The 25,972-nt window shown below is 60.3% G+C and overlaps 1 protein-coding gene across 5 annotated transcripts in view; it reads right to left on the bottom strand.

Annotated features, from left to right (window-relative positions):
* Positions 1–25,972, bottom strand: part of ADCY7 (adenylate cyclase 7) — a 44,829-nt gene that overhangs the window by 3,168 nt on the left and 15,689 nt on the right. For 3 of the 5 annotated variants that reach the window (XM_047078380.1, XM_047078376.1, XM_047078378.1), the window contains exons 2-24: positions 22,341–22,777; positions 20,385–20,588; positions 19,351–19,512; positions 18,464–18,613; positions 17,994–18,142; positions 17,072–17,183; positions 14,022–14,149; positions 13,693–13,851; positions 13,332–13,464; positions 9,678–9,869; positions 9,509–9,543; positions 8,923–9,006; positions 8,623–8,695; positions 7,163–7,260; positions 6,362–6,446; positions 5,851–5,976; positions 4,875–4,976; positions 3,819–4,012; positions 2,868–2,961; positions 2,309–2,464; positions 1,614–1,760; positions 564–668; positions 203–317 (exon numbers count right to left, since the gene is read on the bottom strand). In XM_047078380.1, the coding sequence (XP_046934336.1) occupies positions 203–317; positions 564–668; positions 1,614–1,760; positions 2,309–2,464; positions 2,868–2,961; positions 3,819–4,012; positions 4,875–4,976; positions 5,851–5,976; positions 6,362–6,446; positions 7,163–7,260; positions 8,623–8,695; positions 8,923–9,006; positions 9,509–9,543; positions 9,678–9,869; positions 13,332–13,464; positions 13,693–13,851; positions 14,022–14,149; positions 17,072–17,183; positions 17,994–18,142; positions 18,464–18,613; positions 19,351–19,512; positions 20,385–20,588; positions 22,341–22,511 (2,974 nt within the window). In that variant the 5' untranslated portion in view covers positions 22,512–22,777. Of the gene's footprint in view, positions 1–202; positions 318–563; positions 669–1,613; positions 1,761–2,308; positions 2,465–2,867; positions 2,962–3,818; positions 4,013–4,874; positions 4,977–5,850; positions 5,977–6,361; positions 6,447–7,162; positions 7,261–8,622; positions 8,696–8,922; positions 9,007–9,508; positions 9,544–9,677; positions 9,870–13,331; positions 13,465–13,692; positions 13,852–14,021; positions 14,150–17,071; positions 17,184–17,993; positions 18,143–18,463; positions 18,614–19,350; positions 19,513–20,384; positions 20,589–22,340; positions 22,778–25,208; positions 25,332–25,972 lie in introns of all 5 variants that reach the window. The other 2 variants (XM_047078377.1, XM_047078379.1) reach the window with 2 other exon arrangements.

The raw sequence follows: 25,972 nt of genomic DNA, 5'->3' as shown, positions 1-25,972 counted from the left end.
CAAAGGTAACTTTATTAACAGTATGCAAAGAAAGAGTAGTTACCCAGTTGCTGGGGTTGTGTGGCCAAGAGGGATTTCTCAGACCTTTCCTACCATCCAGTCAGGTGCACCGACAGACTCGAGCGTGGGCTTGCCGGGCTCGGGACCCACCGCAGCCTCCCACCCCGGCGTGGCCCGGCCCGCCCTACCCTTGGGCCCTCACCGACTCGCAGGCGGAAGGAGTTGAAGGAGTGCCGGTTGATGCCGTCCAGCTTGCTCATCAGGGCGATGCTGAACTCCACCATGATGCCGATGTGCGCGTGCTGCCGCTCCAGGTCCTGTGGGACAGGGCGCTGCACGGGGGCCGTGGGATCCCGTGCCCCGTCTTTCCTCCTCCACGAGGTGTTAGCCACCTGCACTCCCCACCAGATGCCTCCCCCGGGCTGAGTCGTGAGGTCCTCTGCCCCTCCCTCATAGGACAGGGCAGGAAGGGGTGTCCCCTTGAAGTCAGGTGATAGGTCTGGGAACTGTTGAGTCCCCCGAACGTGGGGCTGGGACCCGCGGCCACCAGCTCAGCTCGGTACCTGGTTCTCAGACCCTGAGGGGACGCTGAGCCCCACGGCTGCCATGTACGTGCTGCCAATGGTCTTGATCTTCTCCACACTGCTGAACTTGGGCTTTAGGAGCAGCTGCGGGACGAAGGGACACAGAGCCGTATGGCCCAGCCGCAGCCCCGGCCCACCCCAGGGTCTGAGAAGGGGTGGGGTCCCTCTCGCCACTGCTGCTAAGTTCTCACGCTCGGCCTCCCCATGTGGGCAGACAGCCGGTCCACGCAGGGACACGGCCTCTGGCTTGTCAGCCCTGCTCCTCCTGACTCGGGCTTCCTGGGGTTCGTCCGTTTGCTCCTCGGCCCCTCCTGGGGCACCTGGACTCTCCTTTTTAAGGACCAAGCACAAAGCAAAGCCCAACAGTATCTACCCAGGAATGTCGACTGCTTGCAGCTGAGAATCAAGTCCAAACCGACTGACTTCCTCTGAACCAGCTAACAGTGTAGACTTGCTGGAAATCAAACTACAGGAGCCCCTCCCCTTACCCACTCCAGGACCCCCAGGGGATGCCTAACACCTCAGACTCCCGAAGCCAGTACGGTGAGTGCTCCCGCCTGCACGTACGTCCCTACGATGTTCAGCGTACAAGTCAGGCACAGGGAAAGGTCAACAACAGAACAGAGCAACGTCCTGTAATAGAAGCTACGTGAATGGTCTCGCTCAGAAAGTCTTTATTCATTCATCCTCCTCCTCGTGAGGACACGAAGCGAGGTGAATGGCCTGGCCGTTGTGACATTGGCGTCAGGCTACAGCTGACCTTCTGACCACACGTCAGGCGGAGGGTCCGCTCCTTCCGGAACACGGCTGACCCGGGGAACTGAAACCACAGATAAGGGACTGCCGAGTTCTTCAAGGACCTAAATCTAATCTTCGCAGGCTGCCCGTCCCAGAGAAGATAACAACACTTACTGAAGAAGCGAGGAGAGGCAGATGTGCACCTTCGGCCATGCGTGTCGCTCCCCACACGCGGCTCGCCGCGCCCTGCCCACCCCCCCACCCCCCCGCGGCTCGGCCCGGAGGCCCTACCTCGTCGAAGTCGGAGATGATCTCGTTCAGCAGACGCAGGCACTCCAGCCCCTCCTTGTTGACGTCACACTCCGTGTAGAAGACTTTGAAGTCCGGCACCGACGCAAACATGACACACACGCAGTCGTAGGACTGATGGTACCAGTCCTGGGTGGGGGCGGGGAAGGAAGCAGGCCACCTTAGGCCCCCCGGCCCTGGAAGGGACCGGGAGCAGACAGGGACGCGGCTCCTCGGCCGCCCCACCAAACTCGGGAGGGGGCGCCAGGCAGGTGCCGCTCCGCCCGGCTTCCACGGAGACCCATCTGGGGGCTGTTACAGAAATAAGGCCGTGAGTCCGCTGCTTGGGGCAGGCCAGGCCCTGGTTGGCTTTGGCCCTTCGGTACCCTGGGTCTCCTGGCTGAGGCTGAGAGCCCCTGGGGTGGGAGGAGGTCCCAGATCACAGGAGACCTGGCTTCCGCACCCATTGGGCCTGCCTCCTTATCTGTGAAACGGCGACCCAGAACTGGCGGAGCGCACGCTTTCATCCACACGGATTGTCCAGATGACAAATGCCTGGACGTACATCCGGTCCTCACAGCCACCCCGACCCGTGGGCCCCCTCGTACAGGTCCCAGGGGCTGACGTTAGGTCCCAGGGGCTGCATCCGGACCCTCAGACGCCCTGCCCTAGTGACCCAGGCCCTGCTCGCACCGCACCTCATTTAACTTGTCACCAATGAAGTGTGCAGCCACGTGGGCTGGCAAGACGTTCTCCAGAAGGAGGCGGTTCACGTTCTCCATGGTTTCAAACTCCTCGTGTTCCTTTTTGAACTTCTTCTTCCACAAGCAATCCAAGCGGCAGTAGTAGTCAATCTGCAGACGATGGGGGAGCATCAGTGTCCTGGCCGCGGTGAGCGGGGGCAGAACGACACAGGCCGAGAAGCAGCAGGGCGCGCCCATCACCCTGGGGCTGCGGAGCCGTCCGTCCGCCCTTCCACCCTCTGTCCCCGGCAAATGGCTCCCACTCAACAGCCACCTCCCAGTGGCCTTAGAGTCCCAGTCAGCCGTGACTCAGTTCTCAAGTGACCCACGTGACCAGATGTCACTGGTGTCCTGATGGGAGGCGGTAACAGGGAGGTGAGGACGCAGGGACCCCTCCCCGAGGGACCAGAGCTTCCCTGCAGGGCTGTCTGCCCCAAATCTGCGGAAGTTCCCGCCCCATCCCAGTTCTCTGTCCGAGCTGAGCAAGGGACGCTGGGGGCTCCCCAGGCGGTACCTGTCTGGAGAGCATGATGAGGGTGACGTAAAACAAAACCAGGTAGAAATTGATCATTGCCTTCGGGTCCTTCCACAGACAGAACGGGGAGCTGCTGGACACGAAGGGAAAAAGCAGGAGTCATCTCCAGCCTCCTGCCCAGTCCTCAGATGCAGGGGGCGGCGGGGGGCGGGCCAGAGCCAGCCTGCGGGAAGGCGTGAACGGGACAGAGATCTCTGCCATCCGAGCTCATGTCCTCATGGCGGAGACGCTAAAGGCAGCATCAACTTGTACAGAAGAGGGTTTGACGGGGAGGTGGGAGAGGCCTCACCGCGGTGACACCACAGCTCACACCCGGATGCCCAAGGATAGCCACGGCAAAGTCTGCAGGAAAAGCACTGCAGGCAGGTGAGTCCTCAAAGTGAGTCAGGGACTTCCAGGTTGGCAGATGGGGTTTGCAGGTGCCGCAGACCCACAGGAGCAGGTTTTGTTCTGGGTCCCGAAACTCCAGCCTTCTAAGTTCAAGGGGAGCCAGGCCCCTCTCCTCAACCCACCGGGGCCGAGAGCCCCCAAAAGCACCCACACGCCAGCCCTTCGAGTGTCAGACAACAGTGCTTTCCAGAACTCTCTGGACCTCCAGGACACGGATGAAGGAGGGGGCCTGGACTAGAGCTGAGGCCTCCTCCCGACCCACCCCCCGAGCGGCATAGAGACCGGATGACCCAGGAGGCCTCCGTGCGACCAGGGGCGTCCCCCAGAGAACCTGCAAATGAGTCCCTCTCCAGCTCTGAGCATAGCGGCCCGAGACCATCGCTTGCCTGTCACATGGCAAGCATGCCACCTGCAGGTCCACCCCACAGGCGTCCAGTCCAGACAGGACCCAACGCAACCGTCCCGCAGCTCGAAACGACGGCGGAACCAAAGGGAGGTGCTGCCGTGGAGCACGGTCGGGATGGGCGCCGCGAGCCCCACCTGAGGGTGCCGTTGGTCTTGGTGAGGTTGGCCAGGCTGTGGCTGCAGCAGTCCCACTGCCAGCACGGGGAGATGTTGAAGAGCACCAGGTAGGCCACCAGGGCCACCGTCAGCAGCACCACCTTCAGCTCCAGGCTCATCCGCAGGAAGACGGAGCAGGCGACAAAGGCCAGGATGCAGCTGCAGGTGTAATACTGGGGAGGCGGGGGGACGTCGGTCACCGCGAGGCACCCCCCGGACCGGGGGTCACCAGAGAGGGCCGCCTCTAGCCGCGGCACACTGACCCGGAGCCCCGGCCCCACTTGGGGGGACCCGTGAGGAGCCGGCCTGTCTGCAGCGCTGCCCTCTTGCCTTGACGACCCTTCTTTTTTTTTTTTTTTTTTAATTTTTTTTTTCAATGTTTATTTTTGACAGAGAGAGACAGAGCATGAACGGGGGAGGGGCAGAGAGAGAGGGAGACACAGAATCGGAAACAGGCTCCAGGCTGTGAGCCATCAGCCCAGAGCCTGACGCGGGGCTCGAACTCACGGACCGCGAGATCGTGACCTGGCTGAAGTCGGACGCTTAACCGACTGCGCCACCCAGGCGCCCCTTGACGACCCTTCTTAACAAAGCAGACAACAGAGTCTAAAACTTCACGGTGTGTTTGCTTCTACTTGTGGCAAACGGGCTCCTCTAAAGGAAAGAAGGCGGTGGCATGTGGACGTGACCAAGGTGGTACGCACACACCCGAGCGGCCTCCCTGCCTCCGGCTCGGCCAGGAACCTGCCCTTCCCGAAGCGCATCTCTGCCCACGTTCCTCTCCTCAAAATCATGCTGTGGCTCCCCACTGCCCCCAGAAGAGAGACACTCATGGTCCCCCCGATCTAGATCAAAGCCACCCCTGGCCCCATCTCCCAACTGGCCCGCTCCACCCCCCTGTCCCATAACCTTCTTGCCCTTCAGAGACCAGCTCCCAATTCACCACCACTCGGGATGAGTGCCTTCAACGTCCCGAGCTGTGCGGGAGCGGTCCAGGTGGGGACACAGGGTGCCCAGAAGTCCGGCCGCACTCACCGGGAGGAGCTCGCACGGGGCCAGCTCCCTGCTGCTCACATCCCCATCCGCCAAGCTCTGGTTGCCTGCAGGCTGCCTCAGGGCCGGGAAAGGCATCAGCGGCTACAGAGGAGACAGGTCACCATGAGGGGTGGTCCGGGGACCTGGGACTCCAGGACCTGCCAGGACCAAGCAGGGCTGGGGGTGGGGAGGGGCCGGAGGGCTGGGCCCGAGGCCTCCGCGACATCTGCCAGGCCCAGCTCTGAGTGTGGCCAGAGTCACTGCCCCAATTCCCCAGCACGGTCCTCAGCTCCACAGTGGGGACGGATCTGGGGGAGAGAAGGGTGTAGAATGAAGCCATACGCACACTGTCCCCAGAGCATCAGAGGCTGGTGGTGGGAGGTGTGGGGGATGGGGGGAGAAGCTGGGATCAACATGGACAATGAGTCCCCTGCTCCCCGGGTGACACAGTGTAGTGGTCACAGAGTCTCCAGGACACGGAGACACCCTAGCTCTAGATGTCAGAGCTGGGAGGACCAGCAGGGACAGGTGCTGTCTGCAGCACAGAGCACGCGAGCAAGGCCTGAGAAGCAGGGGCTCAAGTGTCCCTCGGGCCTGTGCTCGGGCAACCACTCCTTAGTGAGGAAGTGGAGTCTCAGAGAGAGAAAGACAGGGCCTCCTCAGGGGACCACAAAGAAAGGCGAGAATGCCAAAACGCTGGTGATTCAAGACATCGCGGCCTCGTGGGGCTAGCCACGGAAGCTCTATGGGGTCCCCAAGTCTTCGTCTGCAAACCGGGCCTGCCTCGGGAACCTCCCAGAGCCTGCCCGCTGCGCTCTGCAGGGGCTACACCAGATGCAGCTCTCAGGCAACAGGATGATGGGATTCGAGAATCTGAAGCTTCCCAGGGTCAAACACTGGCCCCCTCCACCCGGGAAGCGTGCGCAGGCTCGAGGGGTCCTTGCCAGGGCCCGCCTCCCCCACCCCCGGAACCCACCAGGTTGACGATGGCGATGCTGAGCAGACTGCCAATGGTCAGGATGGCCAGGGACAGCCGCAGCAGGGGCTGGGTCTCCACCCTCTCGGAGATGGCCTGCAGTGTCGCTCGGGCGGGGCAGCACCTCTGTGGAGGCACGGGGTCAGATGGCCGGCGCCAGCACCCGGACAAGGAGCCCACAGTGCAGTGGCCCGGCGGATGCGCAAGCTCCCAAGAGCTCCGCTAGTGACCATCAGCAGGTGCGCTGTGCCCGTGCCCAGCCCAGAGCTCAGCACTCGCGGGGTGCACAGACAGAAGGGGCGTTCCCACCCTTCGGGCCGGGGACGGCCACAGCCACTTGGGGGCCACCAGCAGCCTGGGAGGGCAGATTACTGGGAGAAGCACCCAGCAAACTGTCATCCAGGCAGGAGGGGCGAAGTTGAGCACGGAGGGCTCCGGGGAAGGGTGGAGGCAGCGGGAGGGCCGGTGGGGCAGGGCCCGGCCAGGTGCCCGCTCGGGCTTTCCCACTCACCAGGAACTCGTGGGCAAAGCACAGGCCTAGCACCAGCCCCAGCACACAGGCCACCAGCCCGAAGGACACACCCAGGGCCGCCATCCTGGAGAGGAGAAAACCTTAGTCCTGGAGGACCGTCTGCCCAGGGCCAAGCCACAGGCAGGCCCCCCCACACCCCAGCACCCCAATTCTCCAGCTCCCGGCCACTTCCTGCCCCTCCCAGACTACTGCCTACACACAGCAAAGGGGATCTGTGAGAACTGTGGTCCAGCTGCCCACTCCCGGCACGCAGGGCCCGTGGTTACACGGACTTTAGACTCCTGTCCGGCACCAAAGTGCCATATAAAAGTGCTTCCTATTTGGTCTTTATTAGGCACATACTGAACCCCAATCCTCGCAGACCCTTTGGCCAGACCACCCTTCCCGAAACCGCCAAGTAGCTGACCTTACTCCTTCCCTGTGACCTCACCCCCAACCCTTCCCCCCACCCAGCAGGGCCTTTGAAGCAGAAGCACGAATCTCCGCGGCTCCTAATACCCTGGCCGTGTGCCCGGAGAGGGCCCTAAGCCCACAGGGGACTGGGGAGGGGAGGCGTGTGTGGGAGGGGGAGGCCTGCAGCCGGACAGTCAGTGACAACAAAAATCAGCTCTAGTGACCCCAGGTGTGCGGCCACAACCCCAGTCCAGCTTCTCCCGTCTCAAAAACCAGCCCCCTCCTGCCGGTCAAGAGCGCCGGCAGGTCCTCTGGTGAGCCCTGCGAGGTCACCGCCCCTCCTGGCCCGACCCCAGTGGGCTGGATGGTCCCGCCACGCCAACTGACCTGGGCAAGAGCAGGACGTGAACGAGCAGGATGCAGACGAAGACGAGGCTGGCGCAGGCGAAATAGTGGCGGACCCGGGGGATGGGCGCCAGGCGGTACTGGGGGCGGTGAGGACTATCAGGGGTGGCAGAGGCCCCACCCACAGGGCCACTTGCTCTGACCCCTTCATCGCCCACCCCGGCTCGAGCTAATCACCTTAAAAACACCCTCCTTGAGCTCCAGGTGGCGATGGGACATCATCACGACCAAATAACCCTCATGAGCTCCACTGGGCATGGCTCCTTGATGTTTAGAGCCGTCCCTGCCCCTCCCCCACCCCGCCCGGGGTCTCTGACTTGATTTCCCAGGTCCCTGAAGAGCCCATGGCCCCAAGCCTGTGGATGGGAACCAAGTCTGAGCTCTGGGCTGGTGGTGGGTCCGTCCCCAGCCCAAACCAAGGAGTAAGGCCGGGGCTGAGCCCCTAGCTAGTGCTGTCTGCCCCCCTACACCGGGCACAATCTCATGGTCTCCAGCCACAGGGCTCCTACCGCAGATGAGCAGACTGAGGCTGGGACGCTTGGACAGCTCAGTCGACTCGTGATGTCGGCTCAGGTCGTGACCTCGTGGTCGTGAGATCGAGCCACACATCAGTGGGAGCAAGCCCCGCACTTAGCGCAGAGCCTACTCAGGATTCTCTCTCCGCCCCTCCCCTACTCGTGCTCTCTTTCTCAAAATAAATAAATAAAACTTGAAAAAACAAACCAACCAACCCTGAGGCTCAGAGAGTCCAGCAGCCCACCCGGGTCACACAGCTAGTGGAAGGCTCGCCAGACAGGTTTCCCGATGACCACACCTCCCCCAGACCCCAAGCTCCTACGGAGCCACCAGCTCAGGGAGCCCCAGCTAGAGAAAGACCCCCCCAGTCCTGGACGCTGAGAGGGGAGAGAGGTCCCAGCACTGGCCACACAGACCAAGGGTCTGTGAAGTAGGCAGCAAGCAGCCATCTGTCCCACCACGTGAGGTTTCAGTGGCATAACGTGTGTACCTGGGACACTGCCAGAACCCAGTAGGCGCTCAAGAAATAAGTAAACACTTGGTACAAAAAGCATGTCGTCGTGCAGCAAGAGGGAGAAGCACTTTTTCCTAACTATAAGGCTGATATTGTCAGACTGAGGCGTGCACTGCCCCTTATGGGCAAAGCTCCTAGCATCTGAATGGAGCCTCTCCCAGACCCAAGAGGGAGAATCACTGATGGGGGCGGGGCGGGGGCTGGGGGGGGGGCATGTCAGGGGTGAGCCAGCAGGAAGAGTCCAAACAGAGCCAGACTGGGCCCCCCCACCCCCACGGCCAGCCGGGGTGACTCCCCACCACCCTCCCTGAACAGACGTGGGAATGTTGGCTGTCCCACAGCCTTCACCTCCGCAACCCCCCACCCCCAGGCCTTGGAGCCCTCGTTCCTGGGGCTGCTCAGGGGCCCTTACCTCTCGCTCAAAGCCCTTCTCCAGGAAGATGGACCCAAAGGTGTAGAAGTCATCAGACTTGGAGCAGCAGGGCCTGGGGGGTGGCAGACACAGGCCGTGAGACCTGGCCCGGGGGGACTAGGGGGCCCCACCCTTGGGAGGAGACGGGGGAGGAGACGGGGCCCACCGGCAGGAGGCGAAGGAGCCACCGTGGACACAACTGGAGCTGGGCCTCCAGACACCAGGGCTCAGGGTGGGCCTGGCCAAATGGGGAACCCCCATCCGAGGGGGACAGGACAAGGAGGGGCCTCAGAGTCTCACCTCGTGGAGCTAAGCCCCTCGATGGCCGAGAGGATCTCCTCATCGTAGGAGTCGTCCTCAGACCTGCCCTTGGGGGATGCACTCCTGGATAAGAAACCCGGAAACCCACAACTGCATCACCCCAGGACCACAACTTGCCCAAAGGCAGGAGTGTAGACGAGAGGGCTCACCCGGATGGGTCCCCAGATGCCTGCCAGAGGCCCCAGGGACACAGGAAGGTCCCACTGAGGCCCAGAGAGGGCAAGTGGAGACCCCACACCAAGCAGCATCAGCCAGCTGGCCAGCAGCTCAATAAGAAGCAAAGGACAGACCTGGGCCCCCAGGCTAAGGCCTCTTCCGCTAAGCACACACGGGTCCCTCACACCAGCCCCACTGACCTGACCGCGGGGTGGGTACACAACTCTATTATTGTAAAGTTCTGATTCCTAGAGACACTTTGAGCCAAGCCATGGCAAACTCCATGGTCAGGGTTGCCCTCCTGGACAGAGGATGGTCAAGGCAGCCTGCCTGGAGGAGGTGACGGGGGCAGGATTTGGCCAGGAAAAGAGGCCACAGGTTGACAGAGAGGAGGGCACAGTGCATGTACCTGTCAGGGGCCCGGTGGCGCCGCAGGGGAATGGCCTGGAAGAGAAGGGAGAGAGGAAGTTATTCTGCAAAGCAGGACCCGTAAGTCTGTCCCAAGACTGGGTCTATCATCTCCCGCACTCTCGGATCCTCGGGGCAGGTGCAGAGCAGTCTGGGAGGGAGGGTCCTACCTTGGGCCTCCGTCCGTTGGGGATAGGGGTCTCGTTGCTGCTCACGCTCTCGCGGTGGTTGAGGTGTGCAAAGGGCCGTGCGGCCCCCCAGGACTCGAGGTAGCGGGTCATGCGCACGGACGCCCTCATCTTCAGGGCCACATCCCCCTTGGGCTTGGGGAGGTGCTGGCTGGGCGGGGGCGGCTGCTGGCTCTGCGGGCAGACATAGACACAGCCTGTCTAGTCCCCTACCCTCAGCCCAGGAAGGGGCCACTGTCCGGATCCTGCCCAACCCCCCCCCCCCCCGCCCCGCCCGACACTGAATGCTGCCCAGAGCGCTGGCCAGGCTGGTGGAAAGAGAAAACGGCAGAAACACTACGGGTCTGCAATCTCCTTGGGGACTGGCTGCGGCCCAGGACCCTCTTTGGCTGGGCTGCAGGGCAGGTCCCGGCTCCAGCCCTGTCCTTCCAAGGCGGGCAGGACACTGGGGGTCACACACAACTGTGCACAGCCCCTCAGATCCTTCCCCGTGTCCCCAGGGAAAGATCGTGTTAAAGTCCTAAGCCCTAAGGCCCCACTGGGCCCGTGAAGCTCTGTGGAGCCACTGTCCTCGGGGCCTGAAAGCCCACTGGCCTCTCCCCGCAGAGACACCCTGGGGAGACAGTGCCCAGGAAAGCCATTGGCCGCCTACCCTGCCCACCCACATGTGGCCGGCACATGTCCTTCCTGAAGGAACAGCTGCAGGAAGAGGACTGTGGGCCAGGAACCTGAGAGACAGAGCGCCGGCCAACAAGGGGCCAGCCCCACCCCTTGGGGCAGCGTTCCAGGGCATTCCCCTCATGTGGCCCCCACGCCACAGCAGGGACCGTTACTTGCCATGTGCCTGCCATGGCCGTGGCAGGCCCGGGGTGTCTTAGCCAGGCCCTGCCTCTCCACGGCCCCCTTCCCCCACAAGGAACAACAGCTGGGGACCCCTCCCTGCTGGGGAGGGTGGGCAGGACTAGAGAAGAGAGAGAGCGCCAAGGCCACGAAAGACAAATTTGGGTCATCTGCAAGTCCCCTACCCTGTGAAGGTTCCTGCCTTCCAAGAGTCCCTGTCTCCTTGGGTCCCTGCAAACACCCACATGGACCAGTACCTACAGCCACAAACACTCGCTAAGCCACAGGCGGCAGCTTGCCTGGAAACTTCTAGCCTCCTTTCGGGATAGAAACATTTTTAAACCCTGAGAAATGTCCGTCTGCCCCACCGGAAGGAACAGCTGGAGTCCAGCCTCTGTGAAGAGTTTTGGGGTCCAGAGAATGTGCTGTGCCCTGCAGACAGCAGCCTGCCCTGGGGTCAGGGGAGGCCACATTCTCTGTCTCCCCTCCACTGGTGGGTAACTCTACCCACACAGCACCCGGATGCTCAAATTCAGGGTCGCTAGCACTTTCCAGACACCTGGGCTCCCCAAGAAATAAATGTCTATAAAGATCCATCAGCTCAGGGGCGCCTGGGTGGCTCAATGGCTTAAGCGTCCAACTTCGGCTCAGGTCATGATCTCGCAGTCCAAGTGTTCGAGCCCCACGTTGGGCTCTGTGCTGACCGCTTGCTCAGAGCCTGGAGCCTGCTTCCGATTCTGTGTCTCCCTCTCTCTCTGCCCCTCCCCCGCTCACATCTGTCTCTCTCAAAAATAAACATTAAAAAACTTTTGTTTAAATAAAAAAATAAAGACCCATCAGCTCAGAGTAAAAATGCACCTATTCAGAAGCAGGAACAGGGAGGTCACTTGTGACCTTCAGCAGCCCACAGGTGACCCCACCTGCCACCTCTGGACACTTGTCCCCCAGGGGTCCTCACACCTAAGAAACGGTGTCAGAGCCCACGGAGGCCCAAGATGGGAAAGGGCCTCCACGTCCACAACAGGAGACGACCCTGAGCTTGCGTGTGGTGGCCTCTGTGCACACACAAGGACACGTCTCCAAAATATGTCATCAGGTGAAGAAAGCAATAGGGTGGGGCACGCTACTCTGGGCTTGGCAAGGGCAGATGACCGTCTCTCAGTCTATTTACATGTGCACAGACCTGTCTGTGCAAGGAACTCAAGAATCTCGACCACGCCGGTCCCCTTTAGTGGGGACATGCCAGCTGCACACAGGATGTGAGGGCGACTGTCCACAACACCCCCTTCGTGCCCTCTGAATTTTCAACTCTGTGAATGAATAACATTCAACCAAGATGGGGGAAGGCAGGGCTGCTGGGGAAAATGTCGGACGCCCCGTGAGATCCTGCCCAAAACACGCTCATGCTAAAAACTTCTTCGCTGCTTATGTGAAACTCAAGCTCGCCTAGGAGCCCTGTGGTTGCCTGGCTGAGGCGGCGGCCCGGTGGGGCCGTGCCCACCGCTGGCCTGCAGGACCAGGGCTCTGCTTCATCGGCTCACAGGCTCTCCGAGCACCTGCTCCACTGTCGGGAAGCACTCAAGGTGCAGGGACTGCAGCCTGGAGAAGAGGGGCCCCCCTGCCCCAAGGTGGCCCACGTGCAGCTCACGCAGACAGTAAATAAGCAGAGACGACAAACAAATGGGAGCATCTGAGCCCTCAGAGCGAAGAGGGCTGTGGGCAGAGACAGCAGCAGTGGCAAGCGTCCTGGGGTACAAAAAGCCTGGCAGTGGAGGGACAGGGGCTGAAGGGCTCTCAGGAGGGAGGGACGGGGTGGGTGGAAAAGAGGGTGGGGCCCAGAGCTGTGGGGTACAGGGTGAGGGGCCACACCGTATTCCATGACAGCCCCAGGTACCCGGAAAGAGTTTCCCCAGAAGCTCACTCAGCACCCATGGCCCACATTAGGGGAGGGGACGCTGCTGAGCAGTTCCCATCCCTGAGGAGCAGGATGGCGCCCCTGGGGCCTGGGGAGGCTCACAGGCCGGCCCTCCGCTCCCCCACAGACTGTCGGGCCAGCTCTGAGGACGGCCAAGGCTAGAGAGAGAGGGAGCTGGAAAGAGCCTGTCGGGGCTGACATTCTTGAGCAAGTCCCAAGGATGATTCACCGAGGCCGCCAGACGAGCGGGCCTCCCGTGGCAGGAAAGAAGGCCTGTGTGGGCGCAGGGCAGGGCCAGGGCCTACCGGCCTTACGGCAGCCCAGCAGCTACCCCCTCCACGGGGTCCTGAGGAAAGTGGGGTCCCCCCACCCCCCAGCAAGTGACGGCACCAGCCAGTTAGGCGGCCACTGGGGGGCAGAACCCTAGGCTCCTGCCTAGTCCCACTTTCCTGACTCAGCCAAAGCACATTTTAAAAATGTGTCTTTTCAAAATCGAGGAAATTAGTGACAACCCCCCAGAAAACAAAGTAACAGCGACTACCATTTCTGGGACGTTTATGAGGTGCCCCTTTATGGTGAGGGCCTCACTCAGACTAGCTCCTCCTCCTCCTGAGGTAGGCACTGCTGTTATTCCAATGGCACAGACGAGAACACTGAGGCCCAGAGGCACTGGAGCCTAGAATGTACTCCGTGACGGGGAGCTCACTCCTACCCTGGGCAGGCTGCTACCCCACGTCTCCACAGCCTGGAAGAGAAAAGCACTCTCCCCTCCATGGGGATCTTCCCCCAGGGTGTGGACCCTGCTCCCCCACACAGCCCCGGCTCCCAGGGTCTCCTGAGCGAGGCCCTCCCGCCCGGCTGCTTCTTCTGAGCCCTTGTACCCGGGGGTCGATGACCAGGTAGGTGTGGATGTTCATCTCCTTCAGGTGGGGGTCCCGCTGCTGCCCGTGCCCGTCCTCCACCTCATACGCCTTGTCCAGGTGGTTCAGCGTGGCCTCTGTGATGTGCACCCGGCTGGGGGAGACACAAGTCAGAGCAGCAGGGCCCAGAGGAGGCTGGCATCCGCCGGGGGGGGGGGGGGCCAGGGGTGGGGGGGACACCATGGGCGGGGCCAAGTAGGCCAGAGCCCGGACTGGCTCCCCCAACGCGAGGTCACTGCTCCCATCTCTGACCCCACCCTAAGCCCCCAACCCAGAGTTGGCCCACGGCCTCTGACCCCGCCACCGTCCCGCTGCGCCTCACCCAGGGACTCCAGCCGCCTCCATCCTGTTGGCCAGAGACACGTCGTGGGACCACACGTCGTACTGCCACTTGCGCAGCCCAATGACACCACACAGCACATTCCCCGAGTGGATGCCCACACGCATGCTGATGTCCACACCTGTGGCCTCTCGCACCTGCCTGGGCAGAGCAGTCCAGTCACCCCATCCCAGCCAGGGCTGCTGAGGGACCCAGGCAAGCCACTTTCGCCCCGAGCCTCGGTTTCCTCAACTGCAAAGTGGTTCCAGTGCATCCCCTACCGCGCGTTGGGAAGCAGGACCCAGTGCCCCGGTTCCGCCCATGGTACCTACTTAATGGCCTCACACATGTCCAGCCCCATCTTCACACAGTTCCGGGCATGGGTGGGCAGGGATACGGGCAGGCCTGACACACAGTAATAGCAGTCGCCCAGGATCTTGATCCGCATACACTCATTGGCCTGCAGGGCAAGGCAAGCAGGGGCCTGGTCGGCAGATGGCTAAGAGCTGGGGTCCACACGTGCCAGGCGCCTCCCCACACTCTCCAGAGTGAGCCAGACTCCTTCGTGGCCAGACGCTTCCTCTGGGGTACCAGCCACCAGTAGCCGCTTCTGGGCCTGACGAAAGGACTGGGGATACGGAGGACTCTCCAGAGGGAACCCCTAAGCAAGAATCAGGGGCCAGAGCGGGTATTACCAGGGATGGCCACCCGAGTGCCTCTGGGAGAGGCACTGTCTTTGCTTCATCCGGTCATGCAATGCTGAAATGTCCGTGAGCTCCCTGCCCCACCCCAGGCACTGGAACACACAGGGAGCAAAACAGACAAAACTCCCCACAACGTGGGGCTCACACACTAGCGGCAGTTAGACACTAAACTAGACATCCTGCGGTGAAAGTGCTAAGGAGAAAATGGAGGGCTAAAGGCTGGCTAACCTCCTGGAACACAGGTGTCCTCGGCCTCCAGATCTGGTGCCCGTCCCCTCCCATGCCCAGCCTCAGTGACCAGGTAGGGCACCATCCCTCCCATTCAGTCCCTGTACCAGCCACGCCTTTATGAGCAGTCCCTTTACTAAACCTTCTTCCAATGACCTCATTTGAGTGAGTGCCAGTTGTTTCCCGTTGGGCCCTGGCTGCCAAGGGATGGGAAGACAGTGGCTTTTCTAGAAAGCAGCAGGAACCTTGGAGAGGGCCTGGAGGCCCAGCCTGGAGACTCAGGCTCAGGGCTCTGGCCACCCTCATCTCCGCCCCAGACAAGCACAGCGCTGCCCTCTGGAGCGGGGCTGTCCGTCAGGGACTTAGGGGAGCCCACGTCCCCCAGGCTGATGCCCCACCCTGACACTTAGAAACCAGGGAAGTTAGGGGCGCCTGGGTGGCTCAGTCGGTTGAGCGTCGACTTCAGCTCAGGTCATGATTCACGGTGCGTCAGCCCGCGTCCGGCTCTGTGCCGTCAGCTCGGAGCCTGGAGCCTGCCTTGGATTCTGTGTCTCCCTCTCTCTCTGCCCTTCCCCCGCTCGCACTCTGTCTCTCTGTCTCTCTCAAAAATAAATAAAACATCAAAAAAAAATTAGACAATAAAAAAGAAACCAGCGAAGTTGTGTATGTTGGGGGTGGTGGGGTCCTGAGTCCAGATGTGGTGCAGGTGCCTCTGGGAGGGTCGGCCCTGGCTCTCAGAAAGAGGGTACGGATCTGGAATCTGCTGATAGGACAGAAGTCTGGGACCAGCCCTGCCCAGGAACTAGACGCTCCAGCTGGAAGGCGTCCCTCTCCCCATCTGTACAAAGGACCTGCCTCCTGCACCTGCCACAGAAGGAAGGTGGTGTCCAAGAGGACAACAGCAGGTCCCCAGGCTTTGTGGCAAGGAAAGAGCCACCTGTGACTGGAAACCCAGGCCCCTGGCCCACATACGGCCCATCTACTGGGAACGCCCACCTGCTGGTTTAAGAGATGTCATGAAGGAAGGAGGCTCCTGAAGGAAGGCTCCAGACTAGGCAGGCTCTCTGAGTCACTCGGTCCACAATACCCCGAGGGACAGTGCTCCAGGGCACCCCTGGCCAGTAGTGCCCTCCGGTAGTTTAGCCACTCCCCGTGGTGGTCATTCTCTAAGACGGAGGCCACTCCTGGGGGGCCAGTCCCTCCTAGAACAGAGCAGCTCTGACCATGAAAGAGTCCTCCTGCTGCGGGGCCCGCACTCACCTCCCATCAGGGTCCACACCACTGGTTCTCCACACACGGAGTCACCCGGGAGGCTCTTAAAATCTCGCCCAAGTGTGGGCACGGGTGCTAGCATTTTATTTAAGCTTTCAACCCGATTCAGGTGTGCAGCCAGCATAGACAGCCTCGGCCTTCAGTGTTAACACTTGGGTCTCTCCTTAGTGGCCACCACTAAGCCTGTCTTCACCGGAAGCTGGCCCAGCTGCTCCCCAGGCCCCCCAGCTCCCTGCGCCCCTCTTCAAAGCACATAGCATATAGGCTGGGAGCAATCTGAGGGCAGGGCCAAGGCCCCCACTTGAGCTCAAGGCTGCCACTCGGCAGGTCTCAGGACCATTCGGTAAATTAACGAGTAACAGTATGCACACACACACACACACACACACACACACACACACACACACACGATCCCCCGACCCACAAATGTCTGTTCCCTGCCCCCTCCCCCAGTCCCAGTGCTGCTCGTGAAGATGAACAGTGATAGCCTAGCCCAGCCCTGCTTAGTCTCCAGACCTCTCCCTGCTCAGCTGTACCTGGGAGACCCTCCTCACCCAATGCCCACCCCCACTCTGGCATCTGCCACATTCCCCAGGGTCCCCGGATCAAGTTCTCCTCATCTCAGCCCCAGGTCCTTGCATGTCTGACCCTGGGGCTACGTCTCCCTCATCTTCTGTCTACTCACACTGAGCCACGCTCACTTCAAGGGCCTCCAGAGGCTTCCTTTTATTCCAACCTTTTGCACACGCTGTTCCCTCTGCCCAGAACCATTGCTTTTCCTCTTCAGGGTCTCTTTTTAGGTTCCTCAAACTCTAACATGCACACGGTTCACCAGGGATCTTGTCAGAAGGCACCCTGTGGGTGAGGCCCAGCATTTTGCAAAGGCCTCCCAAGCTCCCTGGGGAGGCCTGCTTCTGATGCCCTCGTGCGGTGAGATAGAGCCATCTCTTCCTCCAGGCAGCCCTCCTGAGCCCCTGTGCATCCCCCAACGTGTACTGGCAGTCTCCTCCCTGACCTCACAGTCTGGGGACAGGATTCTGGCTGCCACTGCAGAGCCCTTGGAAGTGTTTGCTGACTGAATGGTACGATTCAGGCCTCCGCACACCCATGTCAGCACAGCACTGGGCACATGCCACCCGTGGGGACAAGGGGGGCAGCACAAAGGCCCGCGGGCTCACCTTGGCGATCTGGTCGAACTTGCCGAAGAGCTCGTTCAGCATCACCACCAACTCTTTGGGGGAGCAGTCGCTGGCCAGCCGCGTGAAGCCCACAATGTCCGCATAGAGGATGCTGGGGGCAGGGGTGCAGCCGGAGGGTCAGAGCCAGGTCCCTGGAAGCCCCTGAGCACCCGCCAGCCCTGAGCCCAATCACCCCGGCCACTCCTCAGCCTCCTTAGGGACAGGAGAGAAGCTTGGGGCCATAAAGAGGAATTAACGTTCCAGAGGCTTAGTATTAAGGCAAAACACAGCAAGCCCCAGAGTCACAGGGCCATCGAGAACTGTCATCCCCAGGCCCCCATCACTGCAGACCACAGGATGGTGCTCTCACAGGCGCCTCGGAATGCCCTCCTCCCTCCCCACCTTTGCACAGACTTCAGAACCAAGCCTGCTGGTGAGACGAGACTCCGTGCTCCCTCAAGCCGAGCTCCACACCCGACACTCGACATACACACGCTACCCTTGTAGGGCTCCCATTCCACAGATGAGCAAACTGAGGCTCTGGTTAAGGCCCACTTCGAAGCCAGAGCTTCAGTTTGCACCAGATCTCCCAGCTCTTAGTCCATGAGTTCCAGACCAGCTCACAGACAACCTCACTGAGGTTGGTGCATTCAAATAAGATTCTGAAGCCGCTGTGAATCTGCCAAAGACGGCTGTCAGGACCAGGGGACTTTGCCTCTTTTTAGGGGGGCCTGTGCCCCCTTGCGGATCACCTGAAAGGACCCCTCTCTTCCTAAAGGCCCCACTTATGTGCAGAGCTTTACAATTTTAGGGGGCTACTGGATCTCTCCCGACACCAATCTGGTCTGATCCGACCCCCTGGGGAGACAAATGGGGAGACTGAGCTCAGATTCACCTCCCCCAAACCCCCTGTGGGACCCACCTGACGTTCTGGTGCCGCTTGACGTACAGGCTGTGGAAGTTGTTGTCGGGCATGTAGCGGCGGTCCCCGCGCTCCTTGAGCCGCTCGATGATGGCCAGCTTCATGCCCATGGAGATGTGGGCGGGCAGCACCGACAGCAGCAGGTTCTCCTGAGCACCGGTGGAGGACAGGCAGGGGGGCTTGAGGCCCCAGCCTAGGTGACTGGCCTCTGTTTTCTCTACGTTCCTTCCTGCTTTGCCTGGCGCACCCTCCATCTCCGCTGGCCTGTGTCCTACCACCAGCCTCCCATGTCCCCAGCAACCCCCAGGGGCGAAGCTTGCATGGTTGTCCAGTCATGCGGCCCATGCTCACACTGTTCAGTGAGTGTCTGACATCCACCGAGAAAGGACACAGGGCGTGGGGCCTGGGAGACAGCCAGGCAGGGCCGGGGAGGACCGGGCTGTGGCTCTAGGGGGAGGCGGGGTCCACACCTGCTGACGCTTCTTGACGCGCAGTTTACGACGGATCTGGATGCACTTGACAGTGTAGGTGAAGAGGTCTCGGGAGGCGTCCTGCATCTGGTGCTTGTGGAAGGCGCCCGTGAGATTCCCACACAGGAAGATGACAGCGTTGGCCAGCAGCTGAGGGCGGGCGGAGGGCAGGCTCAGCATATGGCTTGGCCTGTGCCCTCGGGCTACCAGCCCCCTCGGCAGGCTGGTGATGGCACCCCAACCCCATTCTCTGACCTTCGACCCACTCAGGCTGGCACCCTTCCCAGACAGGCAGGGAAACTGAGGCCCAGACAGGTGCTGGTCCTCTAGAGTCACTGTGACGATTAGACCAGGTCTCAGGCTGGGGACCCTGAGACCAGGGAAGCAGAAAGGCATCATCTCAGTTCGGCCCAGAGGACAGTCACAGAAGGCATGGCATCCCGATAGGTGCCCAGAGCTCCGGCTTCTGTCTCCCAGAGCTGACACCAGGCCTGGTCAGAGGAAAATACCTCTCCTGGCCACCACTAACTGTGAATGTTTCACTCAGTGCAAAGACACAAGACAGGGTGCCCAGGGATATGCTCCCAGCCCTATCAGCACGGGACTCTGCAGGTGACGCTGAGCTACACAGCAGGACTGGAGAAGGAGGGCCAGATCGTCAGGGGCACCACAGGCCAGCAAAAAAAGGCCACAGGGCATGGCCCTGCCCAGGGGGCCGGCTTCCCCAGCCGACTGAGGGAAAGCCTAGCCTGGAGGCCATCTGTCTGCAAAACAGGGTGCTGAGGCCTCAGGACCGACTCACCCACACAGGTCTCCGCCGCCCTCGGGACCAAACCACAGCCCCTGCCTCCACCTGCCCCCCTCCTGGGCCCCTGTGCACACCTCACCTGCAGCCCTGCATGGACACTGGGCGTCGTGAAGGCCTCCATCAGAGTCCCGATAACGAGGAGGTGGGAGATGCTGGAGACTGCCCCCGCCACGACGGCCCCCTGCATGCTGAAGGGCAGCAGCGTGTACACCACGAACACAATGAAGAGGAAGAAGGGCACCTGGGGGCAGGGAATCGTGAGGCTCAGGGACTGGCCCCGCCGCCCCTGCCCCAGGACACAGCCCCAGACCGAGCTGACATCAGGGCCCCTGCAGTCTCTATTCTTCTGGGGATGGCCCCCAAAACCCGAATCCTGAGCCCTCTGCCCCCAGGGCGGCCCCTTCCCCTCCCAGTGGTGAGGGACAGAGACAGACTTGCAATAGAACGAGAAAAAGCCGAATTCTGCTTCTGGGTCAGACCCAGACAACAGTATCCATCACTTCCTATGAGCTGATTTATGATCTGGGGCCGAGGCCAGGCCTCCCCAGGAGTCAGACTCAGGCCCTCGTGGTCGAGGGAATTCCCGCCTGGCACCCACTGCCGGGGCTCTCCCTCCACAGGAATGGTGATTGGCAAAAGGCTGGGGCAGGGTCGGCTCACTGGCTGCCCCCCGCAGATCAGCCCAACCTGGGGATGGCCCGCCTGGGAATGAAATGGCACAGGGGAAAACAGAACAGAGGGCAATTGGGACCCGGCCATCCCGCTGGAGCCCCGGGACTGGCACCCCCAGCCTTTCCTGGCACACGGGCCCGTTTGTGCCTTTCTGCCTCTCTGAGCTGGAGTTGTGTCATTTCCAACCAAATGAGGGTCTGCCTGCAATGCTCCAGCCGGACATTCACAGGGACACTCTTCCCAGTCCAGCCATCTCTCCAGCTCAGAGAGCTGACAGGGGCCCAAGATCACCCCGGGGCCCACCCTATGTCACAGACCCATGGCCCGTGGCAGGAGGAAGGCCCAAGGCCAGCACACTGAATGCAGGCACGAGTTTCTGGGTGCACAGCTAGGTGGTGGCATCCAGCCCCTGGGGACACCAGGGTCCCCCCACCCTGTTACCTGTGCCCCCATGTGGGTTGTCTTTATCCATGAGTCGAACACCAGCACATAGCCCAGCATCATAAGGCAGACCCAGATGAGCAGCGCCGAGGCCCTGAGCCACCGCCGGACGAGGCACTCAACATAAACCAGCACGTAGAGAACCACAAACACAGCAAGTGTGAAGAAGGTCGTCCCCAGGACAGTCTGGTGTCCAGAGGGGTCCTGGGCAGGGCAAACATACACAGAAATGCCTCAGCTTTCCCCAGTGAGGCACTGCCTCCTCCAGGAAGCCTGCCAGGCTAGCCTGTCCAGACTGCCCTGAGCAATGTCACCTGTGTTCTCCACACGGATGACATCTATGCTCCATCTAAACACCAAGCTCTTCCTTACCTTCGGGCTTTGTGCTGTCTTGGCTAAGGTTGCCTTCACCACCATCCTTCACCAGTTGCTTCCTGTGCAGCCCTGAGATCCTGCACAGCCCAGCCCTGTGATGCTACCACTCCCCAACCCCTCCCTGTCAGGCCTCCTCTGCTTCCAGGGTGCTCTGTGAGGACCTGCGGGGGACAGATAGCACCAGAGTGCAGGAGCAAAGCCGTGGAAAGCCTCCTGGAGGAGGCCACTGCTCCTGTCTGTTACAGAATGAATGGAGGTTAGGAGCAAAGGCTGACCAAAGGCGTCCCAGACGGGGGAAGAGCTGGAGCAAAGAGACAGAAGTGTGACGCTGGGAGGTAGTTGACAGGAAAGGAGAGTCACAGCTGGGACAGCACCTGGTTTCCCCCAGGAGCCCCTAAGCTCCACGGGCACAGAGGCTGATCTGGGGGCCAGCATACAGTAGGTACTCAGTAACCATTTGCTGAATGCAGAAACCAATGTCCTGCGGTTTCCAGCCACAGATACAGGCAGCACCAACAGTGCACCCACTGAGTGCTGGCTGCTGTACCCATATCACCCTGATAACACCCTGTAGTCTCTGAAGTTTTCTTCTAGAACTCTGCTGCTGCATACAATGGCTACTAGCCACGTGTGGCTATTCAAGATTAATTTTACACCAGGGGCGCCTGGGTGGCTCGGTCAGTTAAGCGTCCAACTTCAGCTCTGGTCATGATCTCAAGGTTTGTGGGTTCGAGCCCTGTGTCTGGCTCCATGCTGACAGTGTGGAGCCTGCTTGGGATGCTTTCTCTCTCCTTCTCTGCTCCTCCCCGACTCATGCTTTCCCTCTCAAAATAGATGAATAAACTTAAAAAAAAAAAAAAAAAAAAACTCAGTTCCTCAGGGGTACCTGGGTGGCTCAGTTAGTTAAGCATCCAACTCTTAGTTTTGGCTCAGGTCATGATCTCTCGGTTCATGGAATCGAGCCCTGCTTCAGGCTCTGCAGTGCTTGGGATTCTCTCTCTCCCTCCCTCTCTGCCCCAAGGGTGCTGATGCTCTCGGAAGGAAGGAAGGAAGGAAGGAAGGAAGGAAGGAAGGAAGGAAGGAAGGAAGGAAGGAAGGAAGGAGCGAGGGAGGGAGGGAGGGAGGAGGGAAGGAGGAAGGGAGAAATTAATTTACTTTTTTAAAGCTTCTGTTCCTCAGCCACACTAGCCACGTCTCAAGAGCAGTGGTGGGGCAAGGCCTAGGTCAGAGATGACAGCAGGGGCGTCTGCCTCAAGACCGGGGTTGAGAAGGACTCTGAGGCCAGAGAAGGAGTGCTGGGAAGAGGGAGTCATGACACGCGAGCTGTCCCAGACCTAGGTCTTCCGTAGAAGTTTACTTTGCAGAAAAGGAGTGTAGCTTACTTGGCCAAATGAACGTAAGCTCGCAAAGCACCCCAGACTTCAAAATTAAATTAAAATTAAAAGCCTAACTATGCTCCCGAGCACGTCACAGATGCAGAGCTTCAGGCTGAGAGGAGTCCACGACCTGCCGGGAGGCCTCGCAAGCCCAGAGCGGCACAGCTGGGCCCCGAACCCGCCACGGGCTGGCCGCCTCACTCACCCCGCAGACGAAGGCAATGACGATGAGGGCGACGCAGGCAGTGACAGCCACCAACAGGAGCGTGAGCAGGAGCGGCCCGTGCTGACTGGTGAGACGGTACTTCTCGTAGAGCACGTCCTGGTTCGGGCCCTCCTCGCCCTCGTTAAGGAAGTAGCGCCCCTTGGCCGGCATCTTCCCCCCGAGGCCCACCCGCCCGGCAGTGCCCTCAGGAGACCCCACGGCCTGGGGAGCATCTGTCTGAAGACACCCTCCCTGGTGGGCCTAGGCCTCCGGCCTCTCGGAGCCTGGCAGGCGGGGCTGGGCAGGGGCCCCCTCAGCAGGCAGCCGCGTGGGCCACACGGGGCCCGCACCGCTCCGCGGCCAGCCCGGCTCACAGCACCACTGGCCTCTTCCTCTGCATCCGGGCCAGGCTGACCAGACACACAGGGTCCTCAGCTCTGCGGAGACACAAAGCAGACCCGGGTCTGAGTCATCAACCTAAACCCACACCTAACTCCTAGGTCCCGTTTCAGGCTCTGCGCACAGGACCGGTTCCCTGTGTTTCCCAGGACTGCAGCAGCCACTAGCCACACGTGACTATTTAGAGTTAACTGGGTTAAAAATGAAATTAAGGGGCGCCTGGGTGTCTCAGTAGCATAAGCTGGTTTCAGCTCAGGTCATGATCTCACAGTTCATGAGGTCGAGCCCAGCATCAGGCTCTGTGCTGACAGTGCGGAGCCTGCCTCGGATTCTCTCTCTCCCTCTCTCTGTGCCACTCCCTCCTGGTCTTTCTCTCAATTTCTTTAAAATGAAATTCAATGTTCAGTCCAGCCGTCACACCAGTCACATTTCAAGTGCTCAAAAGCCACACACGGCTAGTGGCTATTATATCCCGCAGCACAGATAAAGAGCATTTCTATCATCTAGAAACTTCTACTGGACAGCACTGCCCTAACAGTTTGACTGTTTGACTTGCACAGGGAGGTGGAGGTCTCTGATCCATCCCAGCGAATTCTGTGTATGGCGTGAGGCAGGGATCAGCCTTCATCCCTTTCTTCTACATGGGCATCTGATGACCCCAGCAGCTTCTGGAGAAGCCACCATTCTCTCCTCAAGAAGTTCAGTGCAGCCACCTTTGTGATAAGTCAGGTGACCGTGCATGTGGGGTCTGTTTGCAGGTCCTTGCCCAAAGACCACACCCACCCAACTACGGGGGCTTTGTAGTGAGTTCTGTGTCTCAGACCCCCACGCCCGCTACGCCCAGACCCTCCCCCTTGCGTTCATGTTACATTAAGCTTCCACGAAAGACTGCCTTTTTTAAATACATTTTTTAAGTTTCCACCGACAAGAAGTTGAGAAGTTTGCAAGCTCCACTTCGTAGAAAAGGAGCCCAAACCTCAGAGAGGGAGCACAGTGGACCCTTTATGGCAAAATTGGGAGCAGATGTCAGGCTTGCAATGCCCAGCCCAGATGGACTCCCTCTTTCCCAGCACCATTCATTCATTTGCTTATTCATTTATTCCAAAAAGGCAGTTAATTGTGCCTGTGGCCCCCTAGGCCCACTACATACCTCCCGTGTGCCAGGCAAGCTCTCTCTCCCCCTGGAACTCCCAGTCCCCAAAGAGAGAAAGTTACCCAAAAAGGTGCCATCCCTACACATAGGGGCTGAGGCCTGCGGGCAGCTGCCATTTTCCCAGCGGGAACCCTGTGTCACAGGAGCAACCCTGGACCAGGAGTCCAGGCTCCCAGCATCCTCCAGGCCTGCCTGCGAGACTGGAACCAGGACAGGGCTGGTGGCAGAGGGCAGGGAGGAGGTAAGAGGTGGGAAGGCTCAGGGCAGTCACAAAGGGCACGAATGGCCACTGGCAAAAGCTGTGAAAGAAAGAGTCCAGAGCCCCTACAGGTAGAAGAGTAGGGTACCCAGAGTCCCTGCGTCTGAGCAAAGCCCCCTAGTGAGTGCCCACCTGAGATCCGGGAGCCACCTCAGACCCTGGTTGGGCCCACAGCTACCAAAGAGCCCAAAGCGCTTAGGCAAGTTACAAAGCTGATTTCTACACGAAATTCTGATTTATGAATGAGGGTGGCTAATTTAAACACTGGAGCCGTGCCACCCACTGGTTGACAACCTCTAAATCTAAACCAACCAGTCTTTATTCCACACGGAGTGTTTGTGGAGTATTAACCACGTATGCCTCGCCCTATGTGGTAGGGTTTACAAAGCAAGATCAGGTCCCTGCCCTGAGAAGCCCCCACTGCAAAGCTCCCCTAAACCAGCTCTTTGCGGTCACAACAGCAGAAACACTGTCAGGCCAGGTGCCCACACCCACATATTCGCTCTTAAGTTCATGACCTGCAAAGGCCAAGGTGGTACAGCCGTTTTACAGATGCAGAACGGAGCCCAGAGGTCGAGTGGCTTGCCTAAGATCACACAGCTGGAACTGCTTGCCAGAAGGGCTGGGATTCAAAGCCGGGTCTACCCGCTCCCGAATGAGGGCTCCTGGCCCGACCTTTCTGTCTCGCTGAACTGAGCCCTGTGAGCAAGGGCAGCTCCCGGGAACTGAACCACAAGTGCACACACTGCCCATCTCTCTGGCCTGGCACCAAACTCCAGTGCCTCGGGACTGGACTGACAGGCTGAGAAACCCCAAACACCACGGGGCCAGGGCAACGACTCCCTGCAGCTGCTCTAAACCCCAGGCAAAGCCCTCAGACCAGAGCTGTGGGCGGGGCGGCCAGGACATGCATGCACACACACACACACACACACACACACAGCACCTTTCACCCCACTACTGATCTGCCTATCCAGGCACACGAAGCCCAGCTGAGGCAGGGGTGAAGAGAGAGGAGCAGTTGGAGGGTTCCTCAGGGGAAGGGGGGAACCCTCACCTGGTAAACACCGCTCTTGGGGATCTCATTAGGCCACTTCCTGGGCAATGGCAGGCGGACAAGGGCATGGACAATAGCCCTGGACACAGGGACTTCAGCCCATCCAGGGACCGGGTCCCACTCCTGGAAGAGCAAAGCAGGGCAGGGCTGGGAGGAATGACCGTGTTTATCGCTCCTGGTGAGAGGCCTGGGAGCCCATGGCGGCATCTCCAAAGGCCAGCGGCTCCCTAGAAGCAACCCCCCCAAAGCTGGACACAGAGGCCCCCCTACCAGGGAAGGCTTCAAGGCCTTTCTGCCCATTCACCAGTTCTTCTGCTGGTCACTGACAGCTGGCAACTAGGAGGGCCCCACAGAGGCCCTGAATGAAGGAACTCCTTTGCCAAGCCTCCAACAAATGACCCTTGGCTCACCCACCTCAGTGACGGGGAGCTCATCGCCTCTCGGGCGGTCTCCTCCAGAAGTGAGCACTCCTTCTGGCTGTAAGGCCCACCTGAGGCCAAGTGAAGCCGACCCCCGTCGCTCCCTCACCCCCACCCCAGTGGTTCTGTCCCAAGTCCAAAGACACCAACAGCAGAGACACACATATGGGACAGTCGAGGCCCCTTTACCTGGAGGAAGCAGAGCCCAGGGGTCAGACCTCACGATCACCCTGGTAGGGGGAATAGGGCAAGCAGCCCATTTTACAGTGGACGGGACCCCCAAGGTCCAGTTGGGAGGGGACATTATTTCTTCTGCTGCTGGGATTGTCTCTCCCACTTCAGTCC

Source organism: Lynx rufus, unplaced genomic scaffold (genome assembly GCF_022079265.1).
Source record: "Lynx rufus isolate CCGP_SWC_20201006 ecotype Redwood Valley unplaced genomic scaffold, mLynRuf1.p SCAF_16, whole genome shotgun sequence".
Lineage (NCBI taxonomy): Eukaryota > Metazoa > Chordata > Mammalia > Carnivora > Felidae > Lynx > Lynx rufus.
The sequence above is the reverse complement of the archived record's forward strand: the minus strand, read 5'-3'. Positions and strand labels throughout refer to the sequence as shown.